This window comes from Narcine bancroftii, chromosome 1 (assembly GCF_036971445.1).
Source record: "Narcine bancroftii isolate sNarBan1 chromosome 1, sNarBan1.hap1, whole genome shotgun sequence".
NCBI classification, from domain to species: domain Eukaryota; kingdom Metazoa; phylum Chordata; class Chondrichthyes; order Torpediniformes; family Narcinidae; genus Narcine; species Narcine bancroftii.
The window spans coordinates 125,295,248-125,315,692 of NC_091469.1; the positions used below are offsets into that span (position 1 = coordinate 125,295,248).

At 40.7% G+C, this 20,445-nt stretch overlaps 1 protein-coding gene across 4 annotated transcripts in view; it reads right to left on the reverse strand.

The window, feature by feature from the left end:
- The window catches only part of dmgdh (dimethylglycine dehydrogenase), a 158,273-nt gene that overhangs the window by 107,511 nt on the left and 30,317 nt on the right, over nucleotides 1–20,445 (reverse strand). For all 4 annotated transcript variants that reach the window (XM_069938244.1, XM_069938255.1, XM_069938264.1 and 1 more), the window contains exon 6: nucleotides 5,211–5,459. In XM_069938244.1, coding sequence (XP_069794345.1) covers nucleotides 5,211–5,459 — 249 coding nt within the window. The remainder of the gene's footprint in view (nucleotides 1–5,210; nucleotides 5,460–20,445) is intronic.

Consider the following 20,445-nt stretch of genomic DNA (forward strand, 5'->3'; position numbering starts at 1 on the left):
GATTGAACGGTGGGGCAGACTCGATGAGCTGAATGGACATCCCAAGCTCTTCTAGTCTTTAACCAACCCCATGTATCATTGTTCTTTATAAACAGGTTCCTTTTAGTTCACATGAAGAAACTATTCCCACATAATTTATTTGACACACACAACTGAGTGTATAGTGAGTGTGTATGTGTGTATACAAACAGTATATATCTTCTTCTTCTTCTTTGGCTTGGCTTCACGGACGAAGATTTATGGAGGGGGTAAATGTCCACGTCAGCTGCAGGCTCGTTTGTGGCTGACAAGTCCAATATACTATATATATATATATATATATCTTTTTTTTTCTTTGGCTTGGCTTCGCGGACGAAGATTTATGGAGGGGGTAAAAAAAGTCCACGTCAGCTGCAGGCTCGTTTGTGGCTGACCAGTCCGATGCGGGACAGGCAGACACGATTGCAGCGGTTGCAAGGGAAAATTGGTTGGTTGGGGTTGGGTGTTGGGTTTTTCCTCCTTTGCCTTTTGTCAGTGAGGTGGGCTCTGCGGTCTTCTTCAAAGGAGGCTGCTGCCCGCCAAACTGTGAGGTATATATATATATATATCTATATATATATATAGATATATATATATATATCTATATATATATATATAGATATATATATATATATCTATATATATATCTATATATATATCTATATATATATACTATATATGTATATATATATACTATATATGTATATATATATACTATATATGTATATATATACTATATATGTATATATATAGTATATAGAGGAACTACTGACATGGTCTTTGCCCTCAGACAGCTCCAAGAAAAGTGCAGAGAACAAAACAAAGGACTCTACATCACCTTTGTTGACCTCACCAAAGCCTTCGACACCGTGAGCAGGAAAGGGCTTTGGCAAATACTAGAGCGCATCGGATGCCCCCCAAAGTTCCTCAACATGGTTATCCAACTGGATGAAAACCAACAAGGTCGGGTCAGATACAGCAATGAGCTCTCTGAACCCTTCTCCATTAACAATGGCATGAAGCAAGGCTGTGTTCTCGCACCAACCCTCTTTTCAATCTTCTTCAGCATGATGCTGAACCAAGCCATGAAAGACCTCAACAATGAAGACGCTGTTTACATCCGGTACCGCACGGATGGCAGTCTCTTCAATCTGAGGCGCCTGCAAGCTCACACCAAGACACAAGAGAAACTTGTCCGTGAACTACTCTTTGCAGACGATGCCGCTTTAGTTGCCCATTCAGAGCCAGCTCTTCAGCGCTTGACGTCCTGTTTTGCGGAAACTTCCAAAATGTTTGGCCTGGAAGTCAGCCTGAAGAAAACGGAGGTCCTCCATCAGCCAGCTCCCCACCATGACTACCAGCCCCCCCACATCTCCATCGGGCACACAAAACTCAAAACGGTCAACCAATTTACCTATCTCGGCTGCACCATTTCATCAGATGCAAGGATCAACAACGAGATAGACAACAGACTCTCCAAGGCAAATAGCGCCTTTGGAAGACTACACAAAATAGTCTGGAAAAACGACCAACTGAAAAACCTCACAAAGATTAGCGTATACAGAGCCGTTGTCATACCCACACTCCTGTTCGGCTCCGAATCATGGGTCCTCTACCGGCATCACCTACAGCTCCTAGAACGCTTCCACCAGCGTTGTCTCCGCTCCATCCTCAAAATTCATTGGAGCGACTTCATCCCTAACATCGAAGTACTCGAGATGGCAGAGGCCGACAGCATCGAGTCCACGCTGCTGAAGATCCAGCTGCGCTGGGTGGGTCACGTCTCCAGAATGGAGGACCATCGCCTTCCCAAGATCGTGTTATATGGCGAGCTCTCTACTGACCACCGTGACAGAGGTGCACCAAAGAGGTACAAGGACTGCCTAAAGAAATCTCTTGGTGCCTGCCACATTGACCACTGCCAGTGGGCTGATATCACCTCAAACCGTGCATCTTGGTGCCTCACAGTTCGGCGGGCAGCAACCTCCTTTGAAGAAGACCGCAGAGCCCACCTCACTGACAAAAGACAATGGAGGAAAAACCCAACACCCAACCCCAACCAACCGCTGCAACCGTGTCTGCCTGTCCCGAATCGGACTTGTCAGCATCATTGTATTGTAACCATCTTACAACATTACTGTAAAAAAAGTAAAAATAATGGTGCACGAAAAGTAAGGCAATGTCTATGATTATTCCAGAATCTGATGGCAGCTGGGAAGAAGTTGTCCTTGTGGCAATGAGTGCTCGCTTTAGGCTCCTGTACCTTTTTCCCAATGGTAACAAAGTGAAGAGGGCATGGCCTGGGTGGTGGAGGTCTTTGAAGATAGAGGCTGCTTTTTTAAGACACCGCCTCATGCAGATCTCCTTGATGGAGTGATGTTTGATGCCTGTGATGTTGCTGGCTGAGTTAACAACCCTCTGGAATTTATTCATGTCCTAAGAGTTGGCACCTCCATACCAGGCAGTGTTGCAGCCAGCCTGTAGAAGTTTACGAGAGTCTTTGGTGACATACCAAATTTCCTCAGACACCTCACAAAGTATATCTGCTGGTGAGACCTCTTTGTGATTGCATCAAGATGGCATTGGAATTGTGTCTGGCCACATAATCATAGATGTATAACCAGTAGAGCAATGGGCTAAGCACGCATTCTTGGGGTCAGCCTGTGTTGATAATGAGTGAGGAGAAGACGTTGTTTATAATTTGTACAGTTTTCTGATGAGAGTCGGTGGACTGGAACATATTCAAGAGAATGGGGTGCAGAGGCCTAGAATTTGTAGCTTCTTGACCAGTACTGAGGGAATAATGGTATTGAAGGCTGAACTGTAGTCAAAGAAGAGCAGCCATATATATCAATTGTTGTTTTCAAAGTGATCCAGAGCTGAGTGGAGAGCCAGCGATATTGTATCTGCTGTGGAACGATTGTGATGATAGATGAATTGCAGTTGGTCCAGATCTTTGCTTAGGTACAAGTTAATTTTGGCCATGACCAGCCTCTCAATCCATTTCATCACAGTAGAAGTTAGTGCTACTGAGCGGTAATCATCAAGGCAGCTCACACTAATCTTCTTGGGTGCTGGAATGATTGATGCCCTTTTGAGCCAGATGCGAACCTCTGACTGCTGCAATGAGAGGCTGAAAATGTCCATGAACACTCTGGCTAGTTGGTTGGTGCAGATTTTCTGTACCCCACCAGGTACACCATCAGGGCCTGATGTCGTGCAAGGGTTCACCTTCTTGAGTGATGTTCTAACGTCACCCTCAGAGGCATATATCACAGGGTCCCCAGCCTTTTCAGGGATAGAAGATGTTCAGCTCATCGGGTAATGAGGCATCACAGCCATCTATGATGTTCACCTTTGCTTTGTTGGCTGTAGTAGCCTGCACTCCCTGCCATAGCTGGCGTGTATTTGTCTCTGTCTCTAGTTTCCTCCGGAATTGCCACTTTGCTTCAAAGATGGCCTTCCACAGGTCGTGCCTGGACTTGTAAAGATCCCGATCGCCAACCTTAAACGCCCTTGTTCTCACCATCAGTAGGTTGCAAATTCTGATTCATCCAGGGCTTCTGGTTGGGAAACACCCAGTATTTGAGCATGGGCCATACTCTTCCACACAGGACTTAATGAAGTCGATGACACCTGTTGCATATTGATTGATGTCTATTGATGAGTTCTTGAATATGTTCCAGTCCACCGATTCAAAGCAATCCTGCAAAATTTCACCTGCCTCCTTCGACCGTACTTTTGCCATCTTCACCACTGGTGCTGCAGTCCTCAGTCTCTGTACACCGGGTGTAGAAATACAGCTAGGTGATCAGACTTGTCAAAGTGCAGTAGTGGTATAGCTCAGTATGCCTTCTTCATTGGTTAAGTGTGTTTGTTCCCCTGGTCTCGCACGTGATATGTTGGTGGTAGTTTGTCAGAGACTTCTTCAGGTTGGTCTGATTGAAATCTCCCTCAATGATTGGGAAGGCTGTTTCATGGCTGTTTATCACAGTGCTCAGTCACTCCAGTGCCAGCCTGACGTTAGCCTGGGGTGGACTGTATACTGTGACCTGGATAATGGGGTTGAACTCCCTTTGTCACCAAATGTTCCAGGTTGGGAGAATAACCATCATGTCTGTGCACTTCGATGAATTGATGATGATGCAAATGCCACCTGCCCTGGAGTTCAGTCAGTGCGATGGAGGGTGTAAGCCTTGGGCTACAGCGCCATGTCTGGAATGTCCACGTTTAGCCATGTTTTTGTAAAGCACATCACGCACCATACCCTGATGACTCTCTGATGTTGAAGTATGGCTTGGAGTTCATTGTTTGTACTCCAGGGACTGTACGTTGGTCAGGAGGATGGTAGGGAGTGGAAGCCTCAGGTCCCAGCATCTCAGCCTGACTTATAGCCCCTCTGCTTCCAATATGGTCAGGTCTTCTCTACCTGGCCTGTGGGTCTGCTGCTGGTACTTCCTATGGTGTTTAACTGGTCCGTGGGCTGTACCTTTAAATCATCAGCGATGTTTAAATGTCCTGAGCATCTGCTGCCTGCCACTCCCACAAAATTTAAATGGTCCATTCTTTGGCTGTTTAAAACTCCCACAGTGCTGTTGTTGTACTTGGTCGAAATAGATATACTATATATTTGGATATAGATACTGTATATGTGGATCATGCGCGCGCACACACACACACACACACACACACACACACACACACACACACACACACACACACACACACACACACACACACACACACACACACACAGTACCCCTTATCCGAAGTGGATTGGACTGAAGTGTTTCGGTTTTTGGAACACCATTTTAAAAAATGCACTCATTCACTCTGACTTTAAGATATATGCATTCACATTACAAAAAAATACATATACTGTATTTAGATCTGCACAAATTGACTGAAGTAGACATATATTGAAAAATCCACACTCAAAAATGCACTACTTCCATCTGCTACGTCCTGTTCTCCAATCGGGATTTCTGAACTCTATTATGTATTACCTTATAGGACCATGTTATTTAAAAAAATTCATATTTTGGAGGATTTCGGATAAGGGGTACTTGACTGTATATATCTCAATGTGTATGAAATGTGCAAAAATGTCAAGGTAAATTTGTGGGAACATTTTCTCCTTCAATATTTGTAAGCAATGTAGCATGTAACTGATACTTGAAACCTTCTTTTACCTGGTGGAACACCATTGGTTAACCAAGATTCCTGTATCATCATCTTCTCCTTTTCTTCATAGGGACCAAAGAGTAGACCATCACGCTCCTGGCGCAGATAATATGAGCCTTCCAGGTCACGGAGAACAGGAAGCTCGTGCTTCAGTGCCTTCACCTCTGGAATTGTTGATGTGATGACGTACTGATGGTGGACAGGAACAAGAGGATGATCCAACCCAATCATCTTTCCAACTTCACGGGCCCAAAATCCTACATCAAAAAGTTCAAGGTTTAACTTTCCCTTTATAAAAACCAAATTAAACAAAGGAATTCAGCAGGTCAGATAGCATCCACGAGTAGAAATGATCTGTCATCATTTTAGGTGTGAACTGTTTATGAACACCTGAAACATTAACTGACCATTTCTACTCATGGATGTTGTCAAATCTGCTGAGTTCCTCCAGCAATTCTTTGCTCAGGATTCCAGCATCTGCAGCTTTTGTGTTTCAGATTAGCTTAGTCTGGAATTAATACTTATGAAGCATTTAGTTGATAAGTGAACTTAAATATCATATTTATTAAAAGTCATCAAATGAAAAGCTTATCGTTTTAAATGCTGGAAATATATATATCAGGAGTGTCAGACATTAAAAAGGCTCTCTGATTACCTGTCACTATGGCATCAGGAGGGATGAGGACACATAGAAAGGAATTAAGCCCTACAAACCTGTTATACCATTCAATGTTATCAGGACAGATATGTATACTCACTCCCTTTACCCATCTTTGTTTCATCGTCCTTAATAATTTTACAAAGAAATCTCAAATTTAAGCTATTAATAAAGTTCATGTCTACTGTTTTGAATTGGATCGACTTGCACATTTATGCAATCCCTTGCCTGACAAATTGTCTTCTTATCTCTTGAACAGCCCTATCAGAGGAAAATGTTTTCATCCTCACCATCAATTTCTTCCAAAATTATACAAAAAACTTCATCAAATCACCATATAGATGACTAAATTCATAACTCTTTTGAACCCAAGTAACATCATTGTGAGTCAGTGTTGTATTTATGGAAAGCCAATATATATTTTCTGAGATGCAATTCTCAGAAGAGTTCTCAATGCTCCAGATATGCTCTATTCAGAGGTAGTTTTTAAAAACCAGCTCCCATGTATACTCTACCCCTTTAGGTCGAAAGGCTGAAACTTCATTGGTCTAAAGATCACTATGAATCTCACATTCACATTACCACATATTAAGGAATACACATGGAACCCCAAATCTCTCTAGTTCTCCATTGCTCCTGGATATTAATTCAATAAATCTGATTTATATTGTCAACATGTTTTATTCTAAATGGATTACTTCACATTTAATTATTTTGAAATCCATATAATGAGTAACAAGTAAGAGTTTATTGTTATATGCATAAGTACAACGTACAGATGCACCAGAAATTTTACCTGCTGCTGCCACATAGGTGCATAAGATATACAACTAAAATAGAATAAATTAATTTGCCACAATATGCAATCAGAAAAGAAATAATAAATTGCAAAAGAAAGATAATATTTACAGATACAACTCCTGCAAAAAAAAGGATGTTTCAATAGTACATACAGATCCTTAGTGGTCCCAGATTGGTTTATGGTTAGGGTTAGGGTAGTATGGGGAGATACAAGACCCTGATAACTGTTGGATAAAATTCTTAAACCTAGAGTTGCTGGACTTCAGGTACCTTCTGCCTGAAGGGAACTGCAAAAAGAGATTGTAACCAGGGTAAGGGGTAGTGAGGGCCCCTTTATGATGTTGGCTGCCATCTTGAGTGTTTTCAATAGATGGGAGGTCAGTGTTCTTGATCCTCGAAGATGTTGACACACAGGAGTTTGAAGTTCTTGACCCCCTCCACTTCTTAGCCCTCGATGAGGCCTGGATCATGTTCTCCTGACTTCCTCCTGGCTGGGTTTGCCACTTTCAACAGCCTTCTACATTCCTGGGCACTTGCGCTTCCAAGCCAGGCCCCGATGTACCCAGTCAATATGTTTTCCACTGTACCCTTGTGGAAGCTTGATAAAGTATTCAACAGTGAGCAAAATCTCCTTAGACTTCTAAAAAGTAGAAGCATTGGTGTACCTTCTTCACATTGCCTCAATATGCTGGCTGCAGGAGAGGTCCTTTGATATGTGGACTCATGAGAACTTGAAGGTAATCCCTCAATGTGCAGTCACTTGGCCGTCCCTTTCTAAAATTCAGAATAAACTCCTTGGTCTTCTTGATGATGCGAGCAAGATTGTTGTTCTGGCACCAGCCAACAGGACTCTTGATCCAAGGTACATTTTGACTCATCATAACCCAGTATTCAGTTAACAATTATGTTGTCATCAGTGAATTTATAGATTGGATTGAAGCTAAATTTGGCCACACAATCAAGAGCACAGAGGGAATACAGAGAGGGATAAGCACAACCCACCCCACCCCCCAAATATTTAATTACAGTAAACGTAAATGCCACCAGACAATAGTCATTAAGGCAAGTCACTTTGCTCTTTATGGGCAACAGAACAATGGATGTCCTTTTGAATCAGGTGGGTACCTCAAATCATAAAAATTCCAACGATTGGTTTAAAGATGAAGCCAGGTACACCATCTGGGCCGATGCTTTCCAAGGTTCTTTTCATATCTGCCTCAATGACTGGGACCACAGAGTTGCCAGGGATGATAGGGGCTAATGAGGTGCTTCATTGTTCTTCCTTTCAACGAGAGCACACAAGTTACTGAGCTCATCCAGAATAGATGTTTTGCAGTATGACTCTACATTATTTGCTTAATAGGATATGATGGTGGGCAAACTCTGCTATAGGTCTGAGCGTTTGACTGTGACTCTAGCTTGGTTTGAAATTGGCTCTTTGCATTGGTAATGACTTTCCAGAGGTGGTACCTGGATTTCCTGTATGTGTCTGAATCACCTGATCTGAACACTACAATTCAACACTTCAGTTTGTGGGTCTCTTGGTTCATCCATGGTTTCTGATTAGGGTACACTTGGATACTCTCAGTAGGAATGCAATCGTCCACATATTTACTGATAAAGTATAACCACTGCCACATTAATTCATCTCAATCACCGAGTCCTTGAACATGGCTCAGTCTACCAAATCCAAATAGTCACGAAGCTGCTCTTCTGTCTTCCAAGCCATCTCAGTACAGTTTTCACTCTTGGTTCAGTACTCCTCAGCTTCTGCTTGTGTGCAGGAAGTAGAAGCGCAGCCAGAAGGTCTGACTTTCCAAAATAAGGACAAAGGATGTAGCGGTAGTCACTCTTGATGGTAGTCTAGTGTTACGAGTTATATTAGTATGGTTATGGGTAAAAATGTCTTTAAAATAGATAGATTGTGGAGGTTTAGTTTAGGTCACTTCACAAACAGAGTAACACTTCACAAAAGACATCTCATTTAAAATGCAAGAGCTTTGCAGAAGCTAGATGTTGAGGCTCTGTTTGGCTTTGCAGAAGCAATGAAGAATGCTGATCCATTGTAAATTGGCAATAAAGTCCAGGCACAAAGATACTGATAAGATCTTTCAAAGACTGGGTTTGGAGCCCTGTAAGAAGTTATTTGCTTTTTACAAGCAGAGAGAGGAAAAAAAACTTACAGGATTCTTCTCTGAGAGAGAGAAAGAGAGAGAGAGAGAGAGAGAGAGAGAGAGAGAGAGATCTGAAGTGGCTTTTGGAGGCTGCAACATGACAAGCTGGCAGCTTATAGAAGACCCCATCTTGAAGATGGTTGTGAGTTCTGAGTTCAGCCTGTTCAAAACTCTTGTAATCTTTACAAGAGGAAATGGCTGGCTAGAGTGTTTCTTCTGAAAAAGGAAATAAGAGGAACTCTGTGATGACCTGAATAAAAGAGGTTATCATTTGGAAAATTAATGATGGGGCAAATTTCTTCAACAAGACACTGAAGTGGCTGATTGAAGGGAATCAATTTGTGTGTGTCCAACGTGCAACAAATTTCTTTTTATGGAACCAACAAGAACCTTTCTGAGCAGTAATCAATGACCTTTAAGTGAAAAATAATAAATGTTAAATTCTGTGCACAGTATAAGAATTGCCTGATACCGGTGAACTTGGAAGAGTGAGAAGTGAGATTGGACTTTAAATCAAAGAACATTTGAACATATACACATACATACACTTGCGCTTAGAATTAGAATAGGGGTAAGCTAAGTTAATATTAATAAGTTAAAGTTTGATCCTATTTTTATGTTTAAAGAAAATTAAAAGCAACTTTTGTTTAAGAAACCATTTGTCTTGGTGAATTTCTATTGCTGCTGGGTTTTGCGGTCCTCTGAACTCATAATACTGCTCAGGGATAGTATCATGGCTGTAGAAAGGGAGGACGCTGTAGAGGGAGTGAAAGTCAAAAATGGGAAGGGAGCAATCACTGCGCTGGGAGTAATCTATAGGCCCCCAAATATCCCTCGGGACACCAGATAAGCAGGCAGATTTTAGAATGGTGCAGGAAATACAGGGTTGTAGTTATGGGTGATTTCAATTTCCCTAATATTGACTGGCACCTCCTGTCTGCAAGAGGGATGGGTAGGGCTGAATTTGTCAGGTGTTTTAAAGAAGGATTCCTATCTGATTATGTGGAGTGGCCAATGAGAGGAGAGGCCATATTGGATCTAGTTCTGGGTTCTGAACCTGGTAAGGTGGTGGACTTCTCAGTGGGGAGCATTTTGGTGAGAGTGATCACAATTCCCTTAGATTCAGTATAGATTTGGAAAAGGATCAAAACAGACAAAATAGGAAAGTATTTAATTGTGGAAGGGATAAGGCAGGAACTAGCAAGAGTAAATTGGAAACTGTTGTTCAAGGGTGAAAGCACAAAAGTAATGTGGAGGAAGTTTAGGAGCCACTTGTGCTGGATTCAAAATAGGTTTGTCCCATTGGGACAAGAAAAGGATGGTTGGAAAAAGGAAGCATGGCTGATGAAACAGGTGAGGCAGCTAGTCAAAAGGAAGAAGGAAGCATGTATTAGATATAGGAAGCAGGAAACAGGAAGTATATGGTAGCCAGAAAAGAGTTGAAGAAAGGACTTAGGAGAGCTCAGAGAGGGCAGGAGAAGCCTTGGCATGTAGAATTAAAGGAGAAACCGAAGGCATAATATGCATATGTGAAGAACAGAAGGATGATGGGTATGAAGGTGGGGCCACTGAAGGATAAAGGAGACAACATGAGTCTGGAGGTGGAGGAGGTTGGAAAGGGCCTAAATGAGTACTTTGCTTCAGTATTCACAAGAGAAAACAAACCAGAAGGCTAAGTACATGGTTAATGGTCGGTTACTTGTAAATGTGAATGAAAGAGGTTCCTTGGGGTTCAAATCCATACCTCCCTCAAGGTCGTTGGAGGGGCGTGGCAAGATGGCGTAAGGATCAGACGTGCCTTCCAGTCCTCTCCTGACTCTATCTTATTGTTTTGTCTAGAAATGCCCGTTAAAATTCTTTAAAAGTTTAGATAACTTCAGTGCTGTTAATTTAACTTCTGATGGTACAATTGGTGAAAAAGAGCAAAAAAAAATGACAACAGATCATCAAGGTCGCTGCACACTTGATAGGATAGTTAAGAAGGTCTATGGGATTCATTAGTAGGGGGATTGAGTTCAGGAGTAGAGAGGTCATGTTGCAATTCTACAAATCTCTGGTAAGACCACACTTAGAGTATTGTGTTCAGTTCTGATCATCTCATTATAGGAAGGATGTTGAAACTATGGAATGGGTTCAGAGAAGATATACCAGGATGTTACCTGGATTAAAAAACAAGTCTTATGAGGGAAGTTTGATAGAGCTTGAACTTTTCTTTTTGAGCGTAGAATGAGATGAGACTTAATAGAGGTCTACAAGATTATGAGAGGCATAGATAGGGTGGACAGCCAGCGCCTGTTTCCAGGACAGGAATAACAAACACCAAAGGACATATGTACAAAGTGAGGGAGGGAAGTTTAGGGAAGACATCAGAGGTAAGTTTTTTTAAAAAACACAGAGTTGTGGATGTCTGGAATGCTTTTCCAGGGATAGTAGTGGAGGCTGAAACATTTAAGGGATTCTTTGACCGGCACATGAATGGAAGAAAAGTGGAGGGTTATGGAGTATGGGGGGGTATTGTATTTTTTTTTTTAGGAATATATGGGTCGGCACAACATCAAGGTCTGAAGGTCCTGTATTGTGCTGTAGTGTTCTATGTTCGATATTCTATAGTGAGGGAATCATCTGCAAAGGCGTCTCTTGCACGGATCAGTCCTGCCTGGTATTACATCTCATCTAAATATGGCCTCTTTGCAAAGTCACCTGTAACAAAGTGAACTTGGAGTTATAGATATAAGAAACTACAGTTGCTGGAATTTTAATCTTTCCTGCTCCTTTATATTCCTCAGGAGACAACATACATAAGAACACAAGAAATATGAGCAGGCGTGGACCATCAGGCCTGTCAAATCTGCACTGCCATTGAATAGATTATGGCTGATCTGGCCCTGGACTCAGCTCCCCCAATCTGCCTTTTCCCCATAACTGTTAATTGCCCTACAATGCAAAAATATATTTTTATATGTCTGAATTATATTTATTGAGGTATTCTCTACTGCTTCCTTGGATAGAGAATTTCACAGATTCAACAGTTCCTTCTCAGATCTCCCAACCTTGAGGCTATGTCCTCTAGTTCCAGTTTCACCAACAGTGAAAGTAACCTTGCTGCCTCTATTTATCTATTTTTATTTCTAATCTTATATCTTTCTATAAGATCCCCTGTCATTCTTCTGAATTCCAGCAAGAATAGTCCTAATCTCTCCTCGAAGGTTAACCCACTCATCTCTGGAATCAACTTGGTGAACCTCCTTTACACCTCCACAAAATCCAGTGCCTGTATATATATATTTTTTGAAAAATTTATTTAAAGTTTTGCAAAATACAAACAAAAAACACAAGCTAAAACTGAATCTACCCCCTATAACCCGCCTCCCCCACCCAACTATCCCACCCTTACTACCCTCCCCCCTTGGAGCTTACATCTATATAAAAAGACATTTAGATAACATCAAAATAGGTTAAGTAGCGATGTGCCAATCTACATCTTAAAAAACAAATAAAGCACCTACTTTACATCTAAATCCATACATTCCAAATGGATTATTTCATAAATTATACGTTATCTTCTCTAAATACAAACATGATTGAATTTCTTTGTGCCATCTTTGTTTACTTAACTCAACATCTTTACTCAAGTAAAGAGACCAGAACTGCACACAAGACTACAGGTGCGGCCTCACCTGTTTCAGCAGAAACCCCTGTTCTTAAAATCAATCCCTCTACCAATGAGGGTCAACATTCCATTTGCCTTATTCAATTTAACTTCCTAAACCTTGCTTTTCCTGTCATCCAAGATTCATGAACCTTGCAATCCATATCCATCATCATCACAGAAACATTCTCGTTTTTAACTTTTAAAGACTCCCAGATCACAGTTGTGGATTTCCCAATAACAAGTATTCCTAATCTCCTCTCCCCATTTCCTGCCAAATACTGTTGCATTTAGCTCACCCATATTTTTTCACTTTCATTTAAAGTCAAGCCCTACCCCTATCCATAACTATTTGAGAATCTTTAAAGTTATGATTATTGTGCGCAAAATGCTGATCCACTGAAACTCCAATTACCTGGCCAGAGTCACATCCGAATGAAAAGTCACATCCCAATGATCCTTTGGAGGTCATCAAGAAAATCTGCAGATGCCAGAATCTACGCAATACATAATACGCAATACATAAAATTACAAGAGAAATTCAGCAGGAGTCCTTCTTCAGGAGTGTTGAAAATCAAGCAGATGAATAATTAAAAATCTGGTAGTGGTGGATGAGTGGGAAGGGGGAGGGGGAGGGGGAGGGGGAGGAACATAGGCTAACAGGTACGAGGTGTTAAAATAGGAGATGGTAGAGGAAAATAAGATGAGGTGATGGGGAAAAAGGCAGAGGGTTGAGGAAAATAGTTGTCTGATAGGAAAAGGAAGGGAAATGGTGGGGAGTTGGAGGATGAGTGTAAAGAGGAACAAGGGCAAGAGGGTTAACAGAAATTGGCAGTTGATTTTGTTGCCGTCTGGTTGGAGACCGCCAAGATGGAATGCAAGGTGTTGCTCCTCCAATTTACAGGTGACCTCTATTTGGCATTATGTGAGGCCATGGACAAAAATGTCAGCGTGGCAATGAAACTGAATCGGTTTACCACTGGGAGATCCTTGCTGTTGCTATGGACAGAGTGAAGAACCCAATGAAATGGTCTCCCAGTCTGTGATCAGTCTTCCTTGATGTCGAGGAGGCCACATCAGGAGCATCAGATGCAGCAAATGATCCCTAGAGATCCACAAATGAAGTGTTGTTTCACTTGGAATCACTGTTTGCAGTCCCCAACTAGTGGTGAGGGGGAAGGTCCAATTGAATATGTTGTGGTCACAGGGGGTGATTGGTGGGAAGGGATGAAATGCCCTAAGGAGTCACAGAGGGAAGAATCCCTACAGAAAGCGGAGATGGGAGGAAATGATGTGTCTGGTGGTGGGATCCCATTGTAAGTGGAAGAAATTGCAGACAATGGTATTGTTATTAAACAATTATTACCAGGTTTAAGCACGTTTGCAGATAGGTTTTGAAATGCCAAAGTTATCACCTCTGGAGTTTGATTCCTAAAACTTCCTTTTCATTTAAAACTCATTTCCATGACCTTGTTTTCATCATGTGCCCTAATATATCATTATGCAACTCAGTGTCATAATCTGTTTAACAATTTAGAGACTCAATGCACTGCTAAATTAAATAGCAGTTGCCTTATCATTTCTCACACTTTTTGAGTAAAATATCGTAAATGGATTAAATCAACAGATGGCTGAATGGAAGAGCACTTTAATGTTATTACAAGCTATCACCCCTTCTTGTCAAGGTCATTAATTTCAACCAAAACGGAATATTATAAGAAATCTAAACCAACAATTCCTGCTAAAAGTTCAATCAATAGATGAAGGCCGAGTTGTTCTGATGAACCTGATGTCAAATGGACTATCAATACTTGCTCTGTCAAGCATTGCACTTGAATAACAAATGCAGAAGTACTTGGTTTGACTAATTGTTTTGGAACAACCCAAAGAAAGAGGTTGAATGGATGATGAAAAAATGCCAGTTGCCTGCTTTGATTTAACTAGCATTACTTTCAGGAGAATGGTCCCAGAAAGACAAAAAGAGATGTAAGGAAATGTCTCAGCAAACCTTATACGTACACTGCATTTTATTTCATTAAATAGTGGCTCACAAGTATGGTTTAAAATGGAAAAGGCGTCTTCAGTGATTTCCAGCACCAACAGCCAGCACCACCACATTGTATAAACAACACCTGACATTTTCTTTCAACTGGACAGATGAAGGGTCGGCAAAAAAATACTGTACACAAATTGCTGGAGAAACACAGCAGGTCCTGCAGCATTTACAACATGTTCAACAATTTTAGTGAGTGGTTAGTAACAAGAATAATCTTAACATTTCATTTGTCTTATCATAAAAGCAATGACCAACACGGTCTTACCTTGTAAGAAAAAAAGATTTGCATTCATATAACGACCTTACTGGGTCTGGCATGACCAAGCTATTTTCCATTTAACTATAGTCATTATCTTAATGTAAGAATCATGGCAACCAATTCGTATATAGACAGTCTCATTTGATAATGATTAGACAGCAGTTCTTTATTAACAATGATTATGAGGCAATTATTGCTTAAGACAATAGGGTTTAATCTTTTCTAAGATAGTGCCAAGGGATCTTTTACAGCCAATCAAGTAAGCAGACAACATCTTGATAACATTTGATCAGGAAAGTGGTGCATCTTTACCATAACATGCCAAAAGTACTCTTTACCACCCTATCCGCTTACAGAGAATTATGTATCTGTATTCCCAAATCCCTCTGTTCTACCACACTCCTCCATGGCCTGCCATTTACAGTGTATGTCCTACCTTGGTTTGTCCTTCCAAAATGCAACACCTTACATTTATCAGCATTAAATTCCACCTGCCATTTTGTATTCCATTTCCCTGCTAGTCGAGATCACACTGCAGTTTTGAAAGTCTTCCTCACTGATCACTACACCTCCAATCTTTGTATCATTTGCAAAAGGACCCAGCACCTATCCTTGACGCACACCACTGGTCACAATCAGACAGGCAATCATCCACTTCTCCCATAAAGCCAATATCAAATCCAGTTCACCACCTCACCATGAACACTGAGCCACTGAATCTTCCTGACTAATGCCCATGTGGGACCTTGTCAAAGACCTTACTAAACTCCACATAGACAACATCCACAGCCTTCCCTTCATCAACTTTTCTGGTCATCTGAAAAACTCTAAGATTGGTTAAACATGACCTACTATGGACAAAGCCATGATACCTAGCCTTAATCAATCCTTAAACATCCAAATGCTGTATATCTTAGAACACCTTCCATTAACTTAATTACTACTGATGTCAGGCTCACCTGCCAAAAATTTCCTGGATTATTTATTAAAACTTTTTAAAACAACAGAACAACATGAGCTACCCTCCAATCCTCCAGCACCTCACCTATGGCCAAGAACACATTAAACATATCTGCCAGGGCTCCTGCAATTTCTGCAAAGCCTCCTTTAAGGTCCAAGAGAAAATACTTGTCAGGCTCTGGGGATTTATCCACCTTTATTCGCTTTAAGATAGAAAGCACCTCCTGCTCTTTAATCTGTACAGGCTTACTGCTTGTTTGCCTCACTTCTGTAGTCAGTGTGCCAGTTTCCTGAGTAAATACAGATGCAAAAATAATATTTAAGATCACCTCCATCTCTTCTGGCTCCATACAAAGCTGACCACTCTGATTTTCAAGAGGACTAATTTTATTCATACTATCCTTTTGCTCTTAATATATCCAGAGAGGCCCTAAGGATTTTCCTTCAACTTGTCTGCCAAAGCAACCTCATGTCTTCTTTTAGCCCTCCTGATTTCCCTCTTAGGTTTTTTTCTGCATTTTTAATTCTTCTCAAGTACCTTATTTTCTCCTTGATGCGTGTACCTGCTACAGACCTCTCTCTTCTTCTTAACCAGTTCCCCAATATCCCTTGAAAATCAAGATTCCTTATGCCTGCTAACTTTATCTTGAATCCTAATAGGAACATGCAAACTGTGTACTCTCAAAATTTCTACCTTTGAAGGTCTTCCATTTACCAAGCATATTCTTGGTAGAAAACAACCAAGCCAAATCCACGCTCTCTAGATCTTTTTCTCATTTCCTCAAAATTGGCCTTTCATCAATTTAGAATTTCAACTCTATCCTTATCCAAAATTATCTTGACACTAATGGCATTATGATTGCTGGACCCAAAGTGTTCCCCTACACATACTTCTGTCCCCTGTCCTGTTTCGTTCTCTAATAGGAGTCACCGATGAAGCAGTCCTTACAGAAGGCAGAGCCAATTTTGACCAAATGACCAATTTTGATGTCATCTGCAAACTTACTAACTATGCTAATTACATTATCATCCAGGTTGTTAATTTAGATGACAAACAATAGTGGACCCAGGACCGATAACTGCAGCACACCATTGGTCTCAGGTCTCCAATCTGAGTAACAACTCTTCACTACCACTTGTCACCTATCACCAAGCTAATTCTGCATCCAATTAGCCAGCTCACCCTGGATCCCATGTGATCTGACCTTCCATACCAGCCTACTATGCAGGACCTTGTCAATGACCTGACTAAAATCCATGGAATATCTGCTGCCCTCCCTCATCAATCTTCTTGGTCAGCTCTTCAAACAACTAAATCAAATTTGTGACATATGAACTGCTTAAGTGCTTAAAGAAAAATCTTTAAATAAAGTAGTTTTAAGCTGAAAGGAAATAAAGCTCATGAAATTTTGCCAGAACATTTAAATCTTGTTAATTTTGTCTAGTCGTGCTTTAATCTCTGTGCTTGGAAGGAACTGAAATTGCATTAAAAAGGACCAAGAAGTTTTGCATTTACTTTAAAGTTAATTTACTTCCTTCTTTGAAAGCTTCCCTAATCATAACTAGCCAAAACATTCTGGGGGAAAAAAAATCAAAGTTTTGCATCAGAAATGAAAATGACTTCCTCAGTCAATGAAAAATAAAGGACCTTGACAAGCTGGAAGACACATTGCTTTTCTGATGCTACTGAACATATTTATTTTGTTTCCATATAACAGTTTACAGCGCGGAAACAGGCCATATCGGCCCTTCAAGTCCACACCGGTTCACTTGAACCCCACTAGTTCCCCCCCTCCCACTCTCTGCCCATAACCCTCCAACCCCCTCATATCCATGTACACATCCAACCTTCTCTTAAATTACAGAAAGGACCCTGCCGCAACTAACTCCTCTGAAAGATTATTCCTTTCTGCCACCACTCTCTGAGAGAGGAAGCATTCTCTAACATTTCTCCTAAAGTTTTGCCCCCTTACCCTTAACTTGTTCCAACCTCCCCTGACCTCAGGGTAAAGAGTCTACTCATGACTTGTCTATCTATTTACTTCATAATTGTAAATACCGTTTGCATCTCTGAAGTATGTTTGCAAATAAGGGAGGGACAGATTTCCCAAACTTTGCTCTAATTATAGCAATGCTCCACTAAGTATCAGGGTCACTGTGCCATTTATTCATTGCCAGGAATCTTTTAAGTCATTTGCTTAGCCTATTAGTATTAATTTCAACCATTCTAAAACTCTAGTTTTACCCAGCAATTTTTTTTATTCTTGTTAAAATCAGAAATTAATGTCAAGATGGAAATAAAATTGCATAATGAAATGGACTACATTAGCTATCAGGAATGAATAAAGGAATGTCTTTCACTAAATACAGATGCATATTAAGTTCACAGTCCATCCATCATATGATAAACAACCAATGCAGCAATATCAAGGCTGTAACTTTTTGCTCAGATAGGTGAAAGACCCTAAGTTACAAAACTTCTTTGTGTGCGTCTATAATTTGAGGTACTAACATATATTTCAAAACACAATTCATATAAACAGGAAGCCAATTATATTCAAAATAGCATCTCCTAGGTCTTATTGGTCTTTGTTACTGCAATTTCACAATTACTTTCAAGGAGAAAGAGATTGAAGCACCAAAAAAAAACTGTACTAAATTCATAGTATTTTTGTTGTATGTGGTGACACCAGAGCAGGACTGAAGCCCAGTAATGGCAACAGAGCAGCCCTCAGGGTCCTGATTTCAATGACTGTAAAAAGCACTGAAAAAGATTTGCCATGTGAGAGAAGAACGGTTAGTGCAGCGGTTAGAACAACGCCATTACAGCACCAGCGATCCTGGTTCGAATCCACCACTACTTGTAAAGAATTTGTAGCTGCAGCAGGTAATTAAGAAGGCAAATGGGATGTTATCTTTCATTGCTAGAGGGGAGCAGGGAGGTTCTGCTCATATAGGATACTGGAGTACTCTGTGCAGTTCTCGTCTCCTTACTCAAGTAAAGAGATAACGACTCTGGAGGCAGTGCAGAGCAGGTTCACTAGGTTGACTCCAGAAATTAAGGGAAGAGAAATTCAGTAGCCTGGGATAATACTCAATGGAATTTAAAGGGGGATCTTTTTGAGACAAATAAAATTATGAAAGCAAAAGGAGGTTGTTTCTACAGGTGGGTGAGACTAGAACTAGAGGGGTGTGTGGCGGCCTGCGGCATCCCAACATGCTAGGTGGCATCCGAACGTGGTGATCCTGCAAGGGCCATGCTGATTGTCAGCTTTCTTCATGAGCTGCTGGCTGGCAAGCCGGTAACGTAATTTCCGCCGGAAGCGGTATAAAAACCAGGCCCAGTGGGCCAATATAAAGCAGGGCGAACCATCAATAAGGTTAGTATTGACTGTACTCATCTCGCGTCAACATCTTGCTTTCATGTTCTGCCATAGCACGCATTTCTGGTGTAGATTTAAGACAAAAAAAGGCAGGAAATGATTCTCCCAGATAGTAGCAAATCTGTGGAATTCTCTGCCCAATGAAGCAGTAGAGGCTGCCTCATTGAATGTATTTAAGAAATGCACAGATTGATTTTTGAATTGGGGAATTGAGGGTAATAGGGAACAGTGAATGTGGAACTGCCCACAACAGATCAGCGATGATCTGAATGAATGGTGGAGCAGGTTCGATAGGTCAGATGGCCTAATCCTGCTCTATTTCTTTTGTTTCTATACACCATAGCCAGAAGAAACATCCTCACTTTCCATTCTGTCGAGCACTTTAAGAAGACGCTTTTCTTTTTTTAAACTCTACCAAATACAGGCTTTTCTGAGTCAATATCTCCTCATTCAACACACCCCGATCACAGAATAGGACTTGTTTAACTGTTTTCTACCATTAACAACTATATTTTCTGACAACATATGCTCAATCTACACTAATATAGGTCTAAACTTGGTTGAGCAACCTTCGAGTTGGATTATATTGAAAATCGTCTGAAAATCCAAATACACTGGTTCCCCTAATCCATATCAAATACATCTTTGAAGGATTCCAATGAAATATAATTTTTGTTTCATTATTCAGTTATATTGTTATTTTCTAAGTGTCTTGATATCACCTCCTTTATTTTGCTTAACATTTTCCCAACTACCAATATCAATCTGACAAGTCAGTCAATCCCTGTTTTATTTTTGTCTCTCCCTCCTTCCTAAATAGTGAGATGACATTTACTTGCTTCTATTTTACTGGAACCATTCCTGAAGCTCCATAAGTTAGGAAGATGTTGATCAAAACATTCATTATTTGCAGAGCTATTTCTTTCAAACCCCAGGGATTTCAATCATTAACTTCTTGGGATTTATCAGTTTTTATGCTCATTAGTTTCTCTAGTAATATTTCTATATCAATATTAATTTCTTTTACTTCTTTATTTACATTGAATCCTCATTTGTCCAAAATTTCAGAGAGGTTTTTTGAGTCTTTTTCTAACAGGCATATACAAAATCTTTGTTTAATTCTCCTGCCATTTCCTTAATCCCCAGTATTTCCCCAGGAATTGATGCAAACACATTACAATGTCCTGGGTCATGAAAGAAGTATCAGGGTGAAGGTGTTGGTGGTCTTCAAGCATATTAAGGTGGACAGATCCCCAAGGTCTAATCAAGTGTATCCTTGGATCTTGTGGGAAGCCAGAGGAAA